Source organism: Oncorhynchus keta, chromosome 33, assembly GCF_023373465.1.
Source record: "Oncorhynchus keta strain PuntledgeMale-10-30-2019 chromosome 33, Oket_V2, whole genome shotgun sequence".
In the NCBI taxonomy this organism is placed as follows: domain Eukaryota; kingdom Metazoa; phylum Chordata; class Actinopteri; order Salmoniformes; family Salmonidae; genus Oncorhynchus; species Oncorhynchus keta.
Genome location: NC_068453.1, coordinates 91,506 through 108,292, shown reverse-complemented (window position 1 = coordinate 108,292; position 16,787 = coordinate 91,506). Strand labels below are relative to the sequence as shown.

Here is a 16,787-nt window from a genome sequence, read left to right as displayed (position 1 = left end):
TATTATAATAATTGATTATGCTTGTGTTGTATTAATAGAAGGGGAGGGGTTATAAGACCTCTCCCTCCTTACATTTATAGGGTCCTAGACTACAGATTTTATATATATTCATTATAAAGGTTTAATATTGATCCACAAGCTTTTCTAATCTCTGCCACTTATTAAGAAACTGTCTGAGAAATGCGAGACTGAGACAGAACGCTGCAGGGGAGTTGTTAAGGTATAGGGGGCAGCATTTTCACTTTTGGATAAATAGCGTGCCCAATTTCAACTTCCTGCTACTCATGCCAAGAATATAAGATATGTATATTATTAGTAGATGTGGATAGAAAACACTGAAGTTTCTAAACCTGTTTGAATCATGTCTGTGAGTATAACAGAACTTATGTAGCAGGCAAAACCCCGAGGACTGTTCAGATTTTTTTTTTGCTGCCTCTGACTGTTCACTGAGTTGTCATTGCTATGGGATATTTCTTAGGAACCTGTTTTCAGTTCCTACCGCTTCCACTGGAGGTCACCAGTCTTTGGAATTTGGTTAAGGTTATTCATTTGTGCAATGAAGAAGAAGCACATCAACGTTACACTATCGAGAGTTGCGTAAGACGTAAAAAGGAGCATGGTTTGTTTACTTCCTGTATTGAAAACAGATTGCGCAGTCTACAATTTGATCGATTATTAACGTTTAAAAATACCTAAAGTTGTATTACAAAAGTAGTTTCAAATATTTTGGCAAAGTTTTTTCCTGGATCAAACGCGTCAAATAAATGGACATTTGGATATATATAGATGGAATTAATCGAACAAAAAGGTCCAATTGTGATGTTTATGGGACATAGTGGAGTGCCAACAAAAGAAGCTCGTCAAAGGTAATGCATGTTTTGTATTTTATTTCAGCGTTGTGTAGCGCCTGCAGGGTTGAAATATGCTACTCTCTTGGTTGACATTGTGATAATAGCCTCTTATGCTTTCGCCAAAAAGCATTTTTAAAATCTGACATGTTGGCTGGATTCACAACGAGTGTAGCTTTAGTTGAGTATGTTACATGTGATTTTTATATCATTTTTTGAATTTGCCGCGCTGCATTCTCCCATTTCTTTTTTTAAGTGGGACGCAACCGTCTCCTATTCCATAACAGGTTAAGAGATAAGCGACTAGTCAGACATTCCACTATAAATCAACTTGGGGAGTGGACATTTACTGCGGAGCTTTTAGATAACACTAAAACTTGTTTATATAGCTGTGTAGGCATGGTTTTGGTTTCATGAGTAGAAGGTAATGACGTAGGCAGTGACATCACTAAGATATATGACTGTAGGAATAATAAAACTCGGACCCCTTTCTATTTTGCAGAACTTACTCGGAAACATGCATGCTATGTTCCTGTTGTCAACTTATGTCTGCAATTGCATTAATAAAGGTTTTAGAATGATTTAATTAAAGATAGTCTGAAGGCTAATTTCACAAATGAGCCAATGATTGACAAGGAACAAACCCGACTTAAGTATCTAAAATATATTTTGATTTAATGAACACTTTTTTTAGTTACTACATGATTCCATGTGGTATTTCATAGTTTTGATGTAGTCACTATTATTCTACAATGTAATTTAAAAAATAAATAAACTAACCCTTGAATGAGTAAGTGTTTCCAAACTTTTGACTGCTACTGTATATCTTACCTGTCATCCCTAAATCCTCTGCCGACCTTTTCCAAATTCCACTTCTCATCTCAAAACTCCCCTTGCAGGACATGGGTTTAGCTTGGATTGGTGTTCCAGGACAATGATCGGTCAAGTCTTCGTCCTCTAAAAGAGCCTTGGTACAATCCATGGCCTCCTGGGCAAAGTACCTCCTCTGGGTCACAGAGCAGCCACTGAATCCAAGGGATTCAAAATTTAACAAGGAAGACTCCGCTTGACATTCTACAGACGAAGACTTACTACATTCCATTCCAACAATGGTCTGGATCACTTCGCGGTCCTCCAGTCGAACTGCTTTGACCGGCACACACTGAACATTAATATGGGGAGAAGGGACCTTCAGTGGCCTATTTTCTTCAGATCTTTTGTGAGGGTCAGTATCCCTGGCAAGGGTATCAGACGCTTCTTGAAGTGCCTTCTCTGAAACAGACAGTCCTTTACTACTGGCTGTGCTAAAACCAAAATGGCTTCCGACTGGATTACTGCCAACTGAATATTTTACATTACCAGTCTCACCCAGAACGTACACAGACTTCACATGCTGAAGAGCCTTTTCTGAAATAAACACCCCTTTCCCACTGGCTGCACTACCATGAGAGATTTCATGCATTTCCTTTGTTGGAATCTTTTCCAGATGCACGTTGTGGCCATTCTCAGGTTGTGGATTTTCAATTACATCACATTCGTTCAGAATAGACTTTGCTTTCTGGAGTGCTCCATCGGACATATGCACAGTCTTCCCACCGGCAGTGCTGAAATCACAGCTCTTTTCATCCCCGTTGAGGTCAGAATAATGTGATTTGTTCCTTGCTCCTTTTTTGACACCTGTACCATCTTCAGTGAGTAACAAAAATCTACCATCTGAAAACCAAGCCTCCTCAATGGCATTTGAGTCTGTGCAGTTATCAAGGTTTTCATTCAGAATGCTCTTCGCCTTCAAAATACCTTTTTCAGATACATGCACATTCTCTCCACCAGCTGTCATGAAGGCACAATAGCTTTTCCCTGGATTGTTCATCAGACCATCAGCAGACTTTACATCTATATTCCCTTGCTTTGCTTCAGCACTGATTAAGCTGTCCATATTGAAATCACAGTTGTTGAAAAGAGCCTGTGCTTGCTTATGGGCCTTAGGTGATACGGTAACTTCTTTGACACCAGCAGTCTTAAATCCACTGTGCTTCTGTGTTGGGTTATGAAGATCTACTCTGATCTTTTTCTTTGATTTAGAAAGTTCCTCTCCATCTACATTACATTCACTCAAAAGAGCCTGTGCTTTCAATAGCGCCCCTTCTGACACAGACACTATTTTACCACTGGCAGTGCTGAACCCACATCCATTTTTCAAAGGATCTTTAGCATGGGTTTGAGAATTTTCTGGTTCAAGCATTTTGCTCTTTGCCCCTAGAACATCATGTGACATGCCACTATCAAATTGAGTTTTTGCTGTAAAAGGGATCCTTGCTGATATGGAGGCTGCTTTAATACTGGGTTTCTTAAAATCACAGTCACTTTTCTGCTGAATATTCTGACTTGGTATCTTTGCATTCAAGCTGGGGATTTTCCCTGGCTTAGAATTTTCCAATTCATCACAGTCATTCAGGAGAGTCAGTAGAGATTTTGCAGGAACATCAAGTCTCTTCCCTCGAGCAGTGCTGAAGCCACAATTGTTTCTCTCAAAATTATTGCTGCCAGTCTCTGATACAACACTTGTTTTGCTCAGCTTTGATGCACAACCTGAACTTTCCTTAGCGTCACAGTCTTTGAAGACTGCATTGGTTTTTTGAAGGGCCTTTGCCGAGATGGTCACTCCTTTACCACTGGCTGTCTGGAAACCACCATCCCCATGTGTGTGAGAATGTGTAAAGTCCACTTTAATCTTGTCAATGTATTCATCATGTAGTTCCTTCAGATCTACTTTCTTTTCAGGGCCATGAAAATGTGTCACATTTGAATAAACATTTGTGTCAACTTCGCCTCTATATTGAACAGGTGAAATTTCAACTTGTTCTGTATTTTTTACTGCACACTTGGGTGCACAGTTTTTTTCCTCAAAATCTGCAAACAAGGCCCTTGCTTTGCTCAGACACTTCTCTGAAACTATCATAGCATTTCCACCAGCAGTTTTAAAACCCACATCCAACTTGGGGAGATTTTTGCGTTCACACTCCATTCCACTGGTGTTCGTATCCATATCGAGTAAATGGTTCTTGTTTGTGGATTTTGTCAACAAACCAAAGGAATGGTCAGCTATGTTTTCAGAGCTATAACTGGGAATGTAAAGTACTCTTCTGTGGATAACATGTTCTTTGGATTTCTCTGTTGAATTGCTGGATGATGCCCCACTAGATTTAATTTTGGTGGTTACTTGGCAAATTTCCTTGCAATGAGAAATAGTTGTCTTTTTGTCAGGGGTGACCATCTTTACAGATTGCTTCTCAACATCAGAGTTGAAACTGTCATCGAAATCTATGCCTGTGAGAAAGTCGGGATCTAACTCTTTCTCAGATTGACGAGGGGGGCTACCATCTGGAACATAGAAGTTCAGCTTTGCTGGTTTAAACTGTGTGAACTCAAATTGGCTGTCTGCAGCTTCTAAGAGACTGCACAATTCTGAAACATCAGCTCTCTGTGAGGCTGTCAATGGACCTTGGCTATTAACAGACCTCTGGCGTGTATAGGGTAGAGGTGGTAAATGAGATCCATCAACAAGCTCCAATCCACATGACATGTTACCTTCCTCAGGAAGGCTTATCTCAGGAATATTGACTGCAGGTATTTCATCCTCAATCTCCTTAAACAGATCCTCGTCTTTCTCCAGATTTGCTGAAAAAAAATGTATCTTCTTATTGGAGGCCATTTTGAAACCAGACCCAGGGTGTGAGGAAACCGAAACATTGATGCTCTGATGGGTCGGAACATGAACTTGACCATTCAATTTTACGCTGGTTTGCTTTGACCTTTTGGCAATGTTGAGTGGACTAATGAACTTCACTTCTGTGGACAGTCGGCTTCCTGTCACACATGACAACACAGGTTTCACTTCACTGGCAGCAGTAACAACATCAGTCATATTTTCCTCAATTAAGTAATCTAATGATGCTTTTGCTTTCTTGATTGCTTCTGGAGGCAAAGAGATAATCCAGTTGTTACCCGTTTTAAACCCTCTAGATGATTGATTTCCATAACTTTTTTCAGAGCTAGGGTGAACGTTGGATGATTCTGTTTGTGTGACATCAGAAAGGGTGGAGGGGGGGAAGCCGCTATCACACACTGTACTCTTCATTCTAGATGTGTTTGCAGAGTTGCTAAACTGAGAACCAGGAATATGCATTTCATCACTGATGCCAGAGTTAAAATGTTCAGGTTCCTGACCCCATTCTAGTCTATTCAACAGTTTTCTGTTCCTTAGTCTCATTGCTGAGAGACAAGCTGATGCAGAGAAGCCATTTTTAATAGCATCTGCTCTTTTGCTGCATGGTTGACTGTAGTCAATTACTTGGCTAAAATCTTGTGCAAATACCCTGCAAAGCTGTGACATATCAAGATCAGGGTCTTTGCTTGGTGCTTGTGAAACAATATTTTCTTCAGCTGCACTTTTCTGAACTAGCGGCTTTTTCCCATCCAAGGCAGTTTTGTTAAGATTATTAACCTCAGCTTCATCTGGTATGGTTTTACTTTGTTTCATGTTCTGATTTTCACCTAACATGATGGAAGAGAATAAAAGCATATGTATCAATATATATAAATATATATCAGTGAAATCGTTTCATTGAATGAAAGAAATCAATACAATAAATGGAATGAGATTAAAAAACAGCATTACAATCTTACCTCTGGGAGCAGTTCCAGGTGATGCAGGTAACATCTGAGTAACATATTTCTCTTGCACTGACAGAAGTGGATTTTGGACACAGTAAACAAATGTCCTTGTTTTCCTGGGAAAGGTGTGTTCTAGAGAGCTTTCGACTACAGACCCTGTCAATTGAGATCCCTCTGGCTGGCTGGTGCATGGTAATGTTCTTCTGGAAAGAGCAGACTCCACCTGGACAGTGGCTTCCTGCTGGCTTCCAGTGAAATCACGGAATGTTTCACCTTTGCCACCGTGTGGAATTATGTGTTTAGTAGAGGAAGACCCCTCATGGTGAAATGAATCCATATCATAGCCTGAAAAGTCAGGTACATTTATTAGAGTCCACTGAGAAGTCACCAAATCCCCAGACTTCATGTCAGTCCTGGACTCAAGAGGCTCAGAGGTTTCCCTGGTGTGTTGGTATTCTTCTGCTCTCTCACTGGATACTTTGTCATGTTCCGTTGTAGAAGTAGGTACGTGTTCCTTAGTTGCGCCACTTGGCTTCCTTTTGATTCTCTCGTTGGTCTTCACCTGTTGTAAAGCCAAAGTTTTGTTGCTGAAGAATATGGAGATGACATCCTCGGCTCCATCTACGACACCGGTCATTGTGCTGGAGATTTCTCCGTCTTCAATAGCATCTGGTAAAGTCTGTTTCCAATGGCTGCCACTGTCACCAGGTAACGTGTCTTGAAAGCCAGGGGAGATGTCAATCACACCAGGCAAGTGGGAATCCAGTCCTGTTGGTATATCAGAGAAATAATCAGTACTTGTATCTGTTACACAGTGTTATTGTGCAGAGTAACTTCTACAATATTTACTACTGTAGTTACCAGTCAACAAATACTCACCATTGTGTTGACAGAGAGGTCTATCATTCTGTTCTGGTGACAGCATTGTGCTTCTAGACTCCTTGGCCGAAGGGAAAAGCTTTCGCACAAACTATATGAGGGCAGACAAATCCTTCTCTACAAGTCTGATACACAAATGCCTTGAGCATGGGTAGAGTATCCAAGTGTAATCAAGGGGACACCAATGTACTGGAGCAATATTGTACTATGTATCCAATTTAGTTTTTAAAATTACAGCAAGTCAATAGCATTAGACATCTTTAGAGGAAGAAAAATCTGTTTATCCTTAACCTGCCATGAGTTTTTCTAGGATTGTATGGAATACTCACCATAACCTGCTCTTCCGTAGCAATTCTTACTGGGCACATTAGACTATGCTCCTCACTTTTAGCTGCAAGGGTGAGGACATGCCATTTTAGACAACCAATGTAAAACTCCCATTATAATAAAACTCCAAATTCATACAGGATCATACTTACTCAAAATTATGGTGGGCGACATGACAGGTGTATTGAGAGAACTGGTCCAGGACATATCAGGGTCTAACTGTGCACCAAGACTTTCAGATATACGTTTGGTAGAGTGTGCCTGCTGAAATAAAAAGATCTTAATAAAAAAAAAAGTGTATTGGAACTTTTAAAACACTAGTTTGGTTTTAAAAAGATTTCCCAAGAACAGCTGCACCTACCGTAGAGTGTTTCGGTGTGTCAAGCAGCCCTGTAAAAGGAAGTTGTGCAAATTTTAAATAAAAACAATAAATACCAATATAATAAATATCAACATCGATCAACACTGAAAAGTCACCAGTCAGCTTACCAAAACTGTCTCCATGCAGCCTTGTTCTATAGGATTTACTGGGGGTCCCGCTGAAAATAGAACCACTGATGTCAACCATCACATTCTGAGCAGGTGGTCAGAATATCAGGATCCAGGCATTAGCAAAGCAAGGTGTACTTTTAGATGAGCACATTTGTGAAAAGCCAACGTATCTGCACAAAAGAGACAGACATTCTCACCTGTCTATTGATTTTCCAAATAAGCATGGGCTTGTGTCCATTTTTTCAGTTGCAGAGGTTCCTGAGCAGCAAAATGGAAAATACCAGTGCACACATTCCGCAGCCACGTAATCAGGGATAACATAGAAAATCAAGAAAAAGGAGATAGGCCAACTGGTTAGAGGTAGGTCTAGCACTCGTTCACCAAAGAAGGGTTCTCAGTTAAAGAACTTATGACGGAGCAGGAATTTGTACAACTGTTCTGACGCTCTGTCCACACGTTTAAGATCCTCACTTGCGATACGGTTTTGGAAACTTTTGGAACTTCACTTTCATTTATTTTCATGAAAGAAATTGTAAAATTATGACACCTTTTTAACAAGATTCCCACACCTAGGAATATTTCCATGTTAAAGCTTTACGGAAGAGAGGCGCCCATCAGTTCAAATTATCTACAGTTGAAGTCAGAAGTTTACATACACTTAGGTTGGAGTCAATAAAACTCGTCTTTCAACCACTCCACAAATTTCTTGTTAACAAACTAGAGTTTTGGCAACTCGGTTAGGACATCTACTTTGTGCATGACAAGTAATTTTTCCAACAATTGTTTAGACAGATTATTTTACTGCATCACAATTACAGTGGGTCAGACGTTTACATAGATTAAGTTTAAACAGCTTGGAAAATTCCAGAAAATGTCATGGCTTTAGAAGACTTTGATTTGAGTCAATTGGAAGTATACCTGTGGCTGTATTTCAAGGCCAACTTTCAAACTCAGTGTCTCTGATTGACATCATGGAATATTCCAAAAATAAATCAGCCAAGACCTCAGGGGAAAATATCTTTTGTAGACCTCCACAAGTCTGGCTCATCCTTGGTACCTTCAGGCGTTTGGAAATTGCTCCCACGTTCATCTGTACAAACAATAGTACGCATGTATAAACAGCATGGGACCACGCAGCCATCATACCGCTCAGGAAGGAGACATGTTCTGTCTCCTAGAGATAAACGTACTTTGGTGCAAAAAGTGCAATCAATCCCAGAACAACAGCAAAGGACCTGGTGAAGATGCTGGAGGAAACAGGTACAAAAGTATCTATATCCACAGTCAAACGAGTCCTATATCGACATAACCTGAAAGGCCGCTCAGCAAAGAAGAAGCTACTGCTCCAAAACCACCATAAAAAAGCCAGACTACGGTTTGCAACTGCACATGGGGACAAAGATTGTACTTTTTGGAGAAATGTCCTCTAGTCTGATGAAACAAAAATAGAACTGTTTGGCCATAATGACCATCGTTATGTTTGGAGGAAAAAGGGGGAGGCTTGCAAGCCGAAGAACACCATCCCAACCGTGAAGCACGGGGGTGGCAGCATCATGTTGTGGGGGTGCTTGGCTGCAGGAGGGACCGGTGCACTTCACAAAATAGATGGCATCATGAGGCAGGAAATTATGTGGATATATTGACGTAACATCTCAAGACATCAGTCAGGAAGTTAAAGTTTGGTTGCAAATGGGTCTTCCAAATGGACAATGACCACAAGCATACTTCCAACGTTGTGGCATAATGGCTTAAGGACAACAAAGTCAAGGTATTGGAGTGGCCATCACAAAGCTCTGACCTCAATCCTATAGAAAATGTGTGGGCAGAACTGAAAAAGCGTGTGTGAGCAAGGAGGCCTACAAACCTGACTCAGTTACACCAGCTGTCAGGAGGAATGGGCCAAAATTCACCCAACATATTGTGGGAAGCTTGTGGAAGGCTACCCGAAACATTTGACCCAAGTTAAACCATTTAAAAGGCAATGCTACCAAATACTAATTAAGTATGTAAACTTCAGACCCACTGGGAATGTGATGAAAGAAATAAAAGCTGAAAGAAATCACTATTATTCTGACATTTCACATTCTTAAAATAAAGTGGTGATCCTAACTGATTAAATGTCAGGAATGGTGAAAAACTGAGTTTAAATGTATTTGGCTAATGTGTATGTAAACTTCCGACTTCAACTATGTAAACTGAGAACATGTGACACTAAAATAAAGTCCACCTGTGTGCAATCTAAATAATTATGTGACTTCTGGAAGTAATTGGTTGCACCAAATCGTATTTAGGGGCTTCATAGCAAAAGGGTGATTACATATGCATGCATCACTTTTCCATTTTTTAAATAAGTTATTTTAATTTCACCAATGTTTTCTGTGGGACCAACATCAAGATGTAAGTTGCATCTCAATAGTTTTATTGCTTCTTTAAATCAGGACAACAGTTTTCAGCTGTTCTAACAATTGCAAAAGGGTTTTCTAATGATCAATTAGCCTTTTAAAATGATAAACTTGGATTAGCTAACACAACGTGCCATTGGAAGTGAGTGATGGTTGCTGATAATGGGCCTCTGTACACCTATTTAGATATTTTTTTTTAAATTAAACATTTAAAAAAGGTGTTTCTAGCTACAATAGTCATTTACAATTTTAACAATGTCTACACTGTATTTATGATCAATATGATGTTATTTTAAAATTGACAATTGTTATGCTTTTCTTTCAAATTAAAAAACAAGGACATTTCTAAGTGATCCCAAACTTTTGAACAGTAGTGTAGGTCCTTGGATGTGAAAGGAGTAGGCTTGCCAAAAATCCTTAAGAGTACATTTTGGGCTAGGGTAAGTCAATGATGAAATTTAGAATAGTTTATTATGAACAGTGCAAACAAATATTTCTCTACCTTGATCAGGAAAAAACACTGCATCTTCTATCAACGTCTCAGGAGACTGTGGTCTTCTCTGCCTGAAAATCTTTGGGGTAGAGAACATATCACCATCAAGGGGACATTTCCCCAATGGTGTTTTGAAACTGCCATCTTGTCCACAAGATATTGCAGTACTGGGATTATCTTTCTCTGTATCACCCCAATCCCGACTGGAAGCTTTAGCAGTGAGCTCTTCAAACCAGTTTGGGTTCAGAGGTCCCAAATCTTCATTGAGAGGATATGGAATAGAGAAGAGTCAGTATAAATTATATGACAATATCATTGCTAGCAGGTACATTAATGATTGAGAAAATTAGATGCAAAGTTTTAAAAAATGACTTGCTACCTTCCCATATTTGATCCTTGAAAGCATCAAACATGTTTCTCCTTATGTCCATGTCTTAGGTCATCTGTGGTATGCCTGAAACGAGTTGATTATTAAAGTTTACTTAGCTAGATAAGCAAATAGCTAGTCTATATGCAGCATTCACGACTGGCAAACCTACAGTGCAGTCGCAAACTATTCAGACCTTTGTTATTTTACAGCCTTATTCTAAACTTTAATCAATTAAAATGTTTCAGCAAACACACTACCCCATAATGCCAAAGCGAAAGTTTAGACATTAATACAAACGCAGACCTTATTTACATACAGTACCAGTCAAAGGTTGACACACCTACTCAATTCAAGGTATTTATTTTATTTAACATTTTCCACTTTGTAGAATAATAGTGAAAACATCAACTATTAACTAACATATGGAATCATGTAGTAACCAAAAGTGTTAAACACATCCAAATATATTTTATTTTTGAGATTCTTCAAAGTAGCCACCCTTTGCCTTGATGACAGACTTGCACTCTTGGCATTCTCTCAAACAGCTTCATGAGGTAGTCACCTGGAATGCATCTCAATTAACAGGTGTGCCTTGATAAAATTACATTTGTGGAATTTGTTTCCATCTTAATGCATTTGAAATAATCAGATGTGTTGTAACAAGGTAGAGGTGGAATACAGAAGATAGCCCTATTTGGTAAAAGACCAAGGCCATATTATGGCAAGAACAGCTCAAATAAGCATAGAGAAACGACAGCGTCATTACTTGAAGATAGGGTTAGATAAGGCAGAACATTTCAAGAACTTTGAAAGTTTCTTCAAATGCAGTCGCAAAAACCATCAAGCGCTATGATCAAACTGGCTCTCATGAAGACCGCCACAGGACAGGAAGACCCAGAGTTACCTCTGCTATAGAGGATACGTTCAATAGTTACCAGCCTCAGAAATTGCAGCCTAAATAAATGCTTCAGAGCTCAAGTAACAGACACATCTCAACATCAACTGCTCAGAGGAGACTGTGTGGAACAGGCCTTCGCGGTAAAACTGATTCAAATAAACCACTACTAAAGGACAGCAATAAGAGACTTGCTAGGGCCAAGAAACACAAGCAATTAACATTAGACTGGTGGAAATCTGTGCTTTGGTCTGTTGAGTCCAAATGTGAGATTTTTTGTTCCAACCACCGTGCCTGTGACGCAGGGTAGGTGAACGGATGATCTCCGCATGTGTGGTTCCCACTGCATGGAGGTGGTGATGCTTTGCTGGTGACATTGTCAGTGATTTATTTTGAATTGAAGGGAAACTTAACCAGCATGGCTACCATAGCATTCTGCAGCAATATGTAATCACATCTGGTTTGCACTTAGCGGGAATATCATTTGACTCCAGGCTGTGTAAGGACTACTTGACCAAGAAGGAGAGTGATGGAGTGCTGCATGAGATGACCTGTTCTCCACAATCACCCGACCTCAACCCAATTGAGATGGTTTGGGATGAGTTGGACCGCAGAGTTTAGGAAAAGCAGCCAACAGGTGCTCAGTATATGTGGAAACTGATTCAAGACAGTTGGAAAAGCATTCCAGGTGAAGCTGGTTGAGAGAATGCCAAGAGTGTGCAAAGCTGACAAAGGCAAAGGGTGGCTACTTTGAAGAATCTCAAATATAAAATATATTTTGATTTGTTTAACACTTTCTTGGTTACAACATGATTCCATATGTGTTTTTGATTGGAACTGTAAGTATTCAGACCCTGAATACTGACCGCAGTATACCCTCAAAACTGACCGCAGTTGCATCTTGTTTCCATTGATCATCCTTGAGATGGTAAATTCAATTGATTGTACATGATTTGGAAAAGCACACACCTGTCTAGATAAGGGCCAACAGTTGACAGTGTATTTCAGAGCAAAAACCAAGCCATGAGGTCAAAGGAATTGTCTATAGAGTTCTGAGACAGGATTGTGTCGAGGCACAGATCTGAGGAAGGGTATCAAAAAATGTCTGCAGCATTGAAGGTCCCCAAGAACACATTGACCTCCATCATTCTTAAAATGGAAGAAGTTTGTAACCACCAAGACTCTTCTCACAGCTGGCCGCCCGGCCAAACTGAGCAATCGGGGGAGAAGGGCCTTGGTCAGAGAGGTGAAGTACAGAGGTCTTAATGAAAATCTGCTCCAGAGCGCTCAGGACCTCAGACTGGGGCAAAGGTTCATCTTCCAACAGGACAACGACCCTAAGCACACAGCCAAGACAATGCAGAAGTGGCTTCAGGACAATCTCAATGTCCTTGGGTGGCCCAGCCAGTGCCCAGACTTGAACCCGTTCTAACATCTCTGGAGAGACCTGAAAATAGCTGAGCAGTGACACTCCCCATCCAATCTGACAGAGGATATGCAGAGCGGAATGGTAGAAACTCCCAAAATTCAGGTGTGCCAAGGTTGTAGTGTCATACCCAAGAAGAATCAAGGCTGTAATCGCTGCCAGAAGGTGCTTCAACAAAGTACTGAATACTTGTGTAGATGTGATCGGATCGGCAGACTATTTAATCCATTTTAGAATAAGGCTGTAACGTGAAATAAGTAAAGGGTTCTGAATACTTTCTGAATACACTCTGTGGCAAGCCATCTGTTAGCTCAGCCTGTTCTTATAGACGAGACATAGTAAATGTAAATCCGGGACACTCAAATTAGTTTGATATGTAACCATACCAAATATAACATAAGACAAATGGTTACTGGGTGGTTGGTCGGGGTGGGTAGGTGGGCATATAACAGTAACATCTTGCAAGTTAGAATCTCACAGACAATTTTAGCATTTTATTAGCTACTTTTAAGATACTTTGCAACTACTTAGCATGTTAGCTAACCCTTATCTCTAGCTAATATCAGCTAACCATAGCCACCTAGCTAGAATTTGTGACATATGTTTTGCAAATGTACAACATATTGTACATTTAGCAAATTTGGAACATAATATGAATTGTGATAAACATTCACAAAATAATACATACCATTTGAAATGTAACAGTTAATTTAGTATGATGTCCCGGATTTACGTACAGAATCATATGAAATGCTGAGACCAGGTTGGTTTGCTAGCTACCTCACTGCATGATGTTTACAAGGCAAGCTAGGCAAGGTAGTTAGCTTGCTAATATTAGGTAACTGATAGATCTAGCTATCTAGCTGGGTGTCATCTAAAATACTCCTAATTTATAAGACAGTTCTTATTTGATTAATGGTGGTCCGACCCACCTATGTGAAGCTAGCCACAATAGTGGAATTTGCAGTTCACTTCTAAATAAGTCTCATTAAAAGTGATACAATTGAATACAAATAGTGGTATCATGCCATAATGGAAAAGATTGTGCTAAACGAGGTTGGAATGTTATATCAATTAAAACAAGACAAATTGTTAATTTGACAATCTGTTGAAATCACACTAGATGTCGACTTTCAAATTCCATTGAGGGCATACTTATTTAACTGTACATCCTTACCTATGGATTGTGGGTCAATGACATGGGTTATCAGTCTATTCAGTGACAACCAGAGAACATTAACGTTGTAGTTTTTATTGCGGGACTCTGAAACCACTGAATTGAGCCACATTTATTGTACCAGTCAACCTACTATGTGTATTGAACACTATTCCAGAGGAAAAACAATTCAATGTGGATGTTTTGGAGTCTGATTACTCTGAGGGGGTAAGGCGGTACAGTGCAATATTAAATGTCAATACTCTGACCGGGGAGGTAATTTCCCACAGTCAAAGTCCTGCATTTTTTGTTGTATATGTTTTACTTTTTATTTTATTTAACCTTTAATTTAATAAGAGCTATGATGCTAATATTTGCGTCAACTCTTCAGTTGTGTTCTGTGGGTGTCACCGAAGACTGCTCCACATTCCAACTTTGTTTAACATTGTTTTGTCTAAATTAGGCATGATTCCACCAATTGTAACCTTCTGCGTCACTTTCAAAAAAGGGACTTATTTTGAAGGTGAAAAGCAAATTCCACTATTGTGGCTAACTTCACAACACAATAACCCGGTCTGGTCAAGCCTCACTAGCCAAATTCAGCTAGCTGGTTGTTTATAACGTTAGCTTTGGGCAACAAGGTTAAGTAGCTGGCTAGCTAGTTATTTTCATGAACTGAAGTTCGATTTTAATAGAACAACAAGTGACAACCTAGCTAACACTTACTCACATGGATTCCTAAATCATTGCTAAGAAAATGTATAATGACTGCAGTTTCTACTGGTCATTGTTTTCAAGCTGGTTGCATTGGTGCAAGCTAGGTACCAAGCTAAAGCTAGCTACCCCAAAAGTTGCTAATAACATCATTATCAAATATACTTGCAAACATTGATCATGTTCGTTGGATCCTTATCTTATTTAAAAATGCTCACACAGACGTTATCCCATTCGGTCGAACAAATAATTACTTATTACCAACACGGTATGGTAAACACATCGTTCGTGGATGGTGTACTTGTTTACAGGCGTATTTTTGTACAGCTTTGACAGTGGTGGCGCTTGGCCTGCACGTGCAAATTCAGTACACACAACCTTCTATAATAGAATTGTGTTATTTGACGAGTCAAATAGTGTTTTGACGTGCATATATTTTTGACGTGTATATTGTTTGATACGCAAATACCCAAACGGCGTTCCATAGCCGGAAGCCATTCGTTAAATAAAAATGTAATTTCAACTTACTCTGCCAAATGTCCTTAAGGTCGGTCCTTATGATGGGGGGGGGGAAGTTGAGAAAAAGCATATAATAGAACATTAATTAAACTTTCCAAACGTGGGTCAGTTGTAGACCCACTTCCTCTCCGCTTACCCTCATGTCAAAATAACAGTCCTGCAAGTGCGCCATAAACGGCACAAAAAAGCAAGACTTTGTGGGGGACTTTGACTTGAGGTAAGCAGTAAGGAACTGACCTCCCGGAGGAACTGCAAGACCCACGGTATATGTTCCATATTCCCCCTGCATAATGATCAACTATATACACAATCCACATAGTAAATTGAAATTGAACTGTATTTCACTGCTGGCTTCCGGCAGACTTTTCAGGGGGTCAAACAACTAGTTCGTAAATTAAATACTAGCGTTGCTAAAACGCACCTAGCTTAGTAGCTAACTAATAAAGTTGTCACAAGGAGTTGTTACCACTAACTGTTAGTCCATATTTAGCTAGAGAGCTAACGTTAGTCAACAGAATAGTTAACGATATGGAGATTTAACTAGCTTGGTAACGTTACGTAAAGACATCTAAAGATAACTAGCAAGATAGCTAACGAGTTAACACTGTTAGTCCATACTTAGCTAGAGAGAGCTAACGTTAGTAAGTTGAAAAGTTAACGATATGAAGATTGGTAACGTTACATAAAGACATCTAACGTTAACTAGCTTAGATAGCTAACAACAAACCAACACTGATAAAAAAAAGTGATGACAGCTATAGCAAGCTACGCTAGGTGCAAGAGATAAAATAAAAACAAATACATAAGAAATGTCTCGTTCTCCTTCTCACAGCAGGGGTAAACATGAGAGTGCACTGTAGCTAGCAGTCCTTACACAGAAAACAGACCGATAGCTATGACTTCCTTTGACTGCTTAATGAGGTAACGTAAAATGTTTGTCAGACTATCTATCAGTCAGAACCTTCTTTTTCTATGGTGCAATGGGCGGTCCGCAAACATACGTTTAAGGTGCATGCCGACACCTACTCTGCTGGAGTGTGTGGGTCTAATTACGATTTACAACATTAGCGCCACATTTCTAAATCCTCCTACCTAAACTCAGTACTTCTGAGAAAATAAAAAATAGCCCTACTCTTCAAATAGGCCCATCTTCAAAATCTCGTCCAACCTCAGTGACCCTTCACTTCAATCTTTCAGTCACTTCAAAATACTTAAAACATTATAACGACACATTAACAAACATGTTTTAAAACTAAACCAAGATAGACCACAGCCTGTCGTTTCCAATGGTAACAATTTAGTCCTTGTGGGCAGAACAATCAAGGAGGTGGGCAAAGGCAAGCAGGAACGGGCCAATAAGATATCGCTAGTTAGTGCTTGTATTTTTATTTTATTTTTATTTATTTGTATTTTTTTACCTTTATTTAACTAGGCAAGTCAGTTAAGAATAAATTCTTATTTTCAATGGCGGCCTAGGAACAGTGGGTTAACTGCCTGTTCAGGGGCAGAACGACAGATTTGTACCTTGTCAGCTCTGGGGTTTGAACTTGCAACCTTCCGGTTACTAGTCCAACACTAGGCTACCCTGCCGC

General features: G+C 39.7%; 1 protein-coding gene across 13 annotated transcripts in view; it reads right to left on the bottom strand.

The window, feature by feature from the left end:
* The window catches only part of brca2 (BRCA2 DNA repair associated), a 32,946-nt gene extending 16,601 nt beyond the window's left edge, over positions 1–16,345 (bottom strand). For 2 of the 13 annotated variants that reach the window (XM_052491629.1, XM_035748292.2), the window contains exons 1-11: positions 15,205–16,166; positions 10,495–10,569; positions 10,125–10,373; positions 7,418–7,478; positions 7,218–7,267; positions 7,090–7,118; positions 6,881–6,992; positions 6,731–6,792; positions 6,402–6,492; positions 5,535–6,290; positions 1,680–5,402 (exon numbers count right to left, since the gene is read on the bottom strand). In XM_052491629.1, coding sequence (XP_052347589.1) covers positions 1,680–5,402; positions 5,535–6,290; positions 6,402–6,492; positions 6,731–6,792; positions 6,881–6,992; positions 7,090–7,118; positions 7,218–7,267; positions 7,418–7,478; positions 10,125–10,373; positions 10,495–10,546 — 5,185 coding nt within the window. In that variant the 5' untranslated portion in view covers positions 10,547–10,569; positions 15,205–16,166. Of the gene's footprint in view, positions 1–1,679; positions 5,403–5,534; positions 6,291–6,401; positions 6,493–6,730; positions 6,793–6,880; positions 6,993–7,089; positions 7,119–7,217; positions 7,268–7,417; positions 7,479–10,124; positions 10,374–10,494; positions 10,570–15,204; positions 16,176–16,327 lie in introns of those variants that run through there. The other 11 variants (XM_035748289.2, XM_035748291.2, XM_035748283.2 and 8 more) reach the window with 10 other exon arrangements.
* Positions 16,346–16,787: the final 442 nt, after the last annotated feature.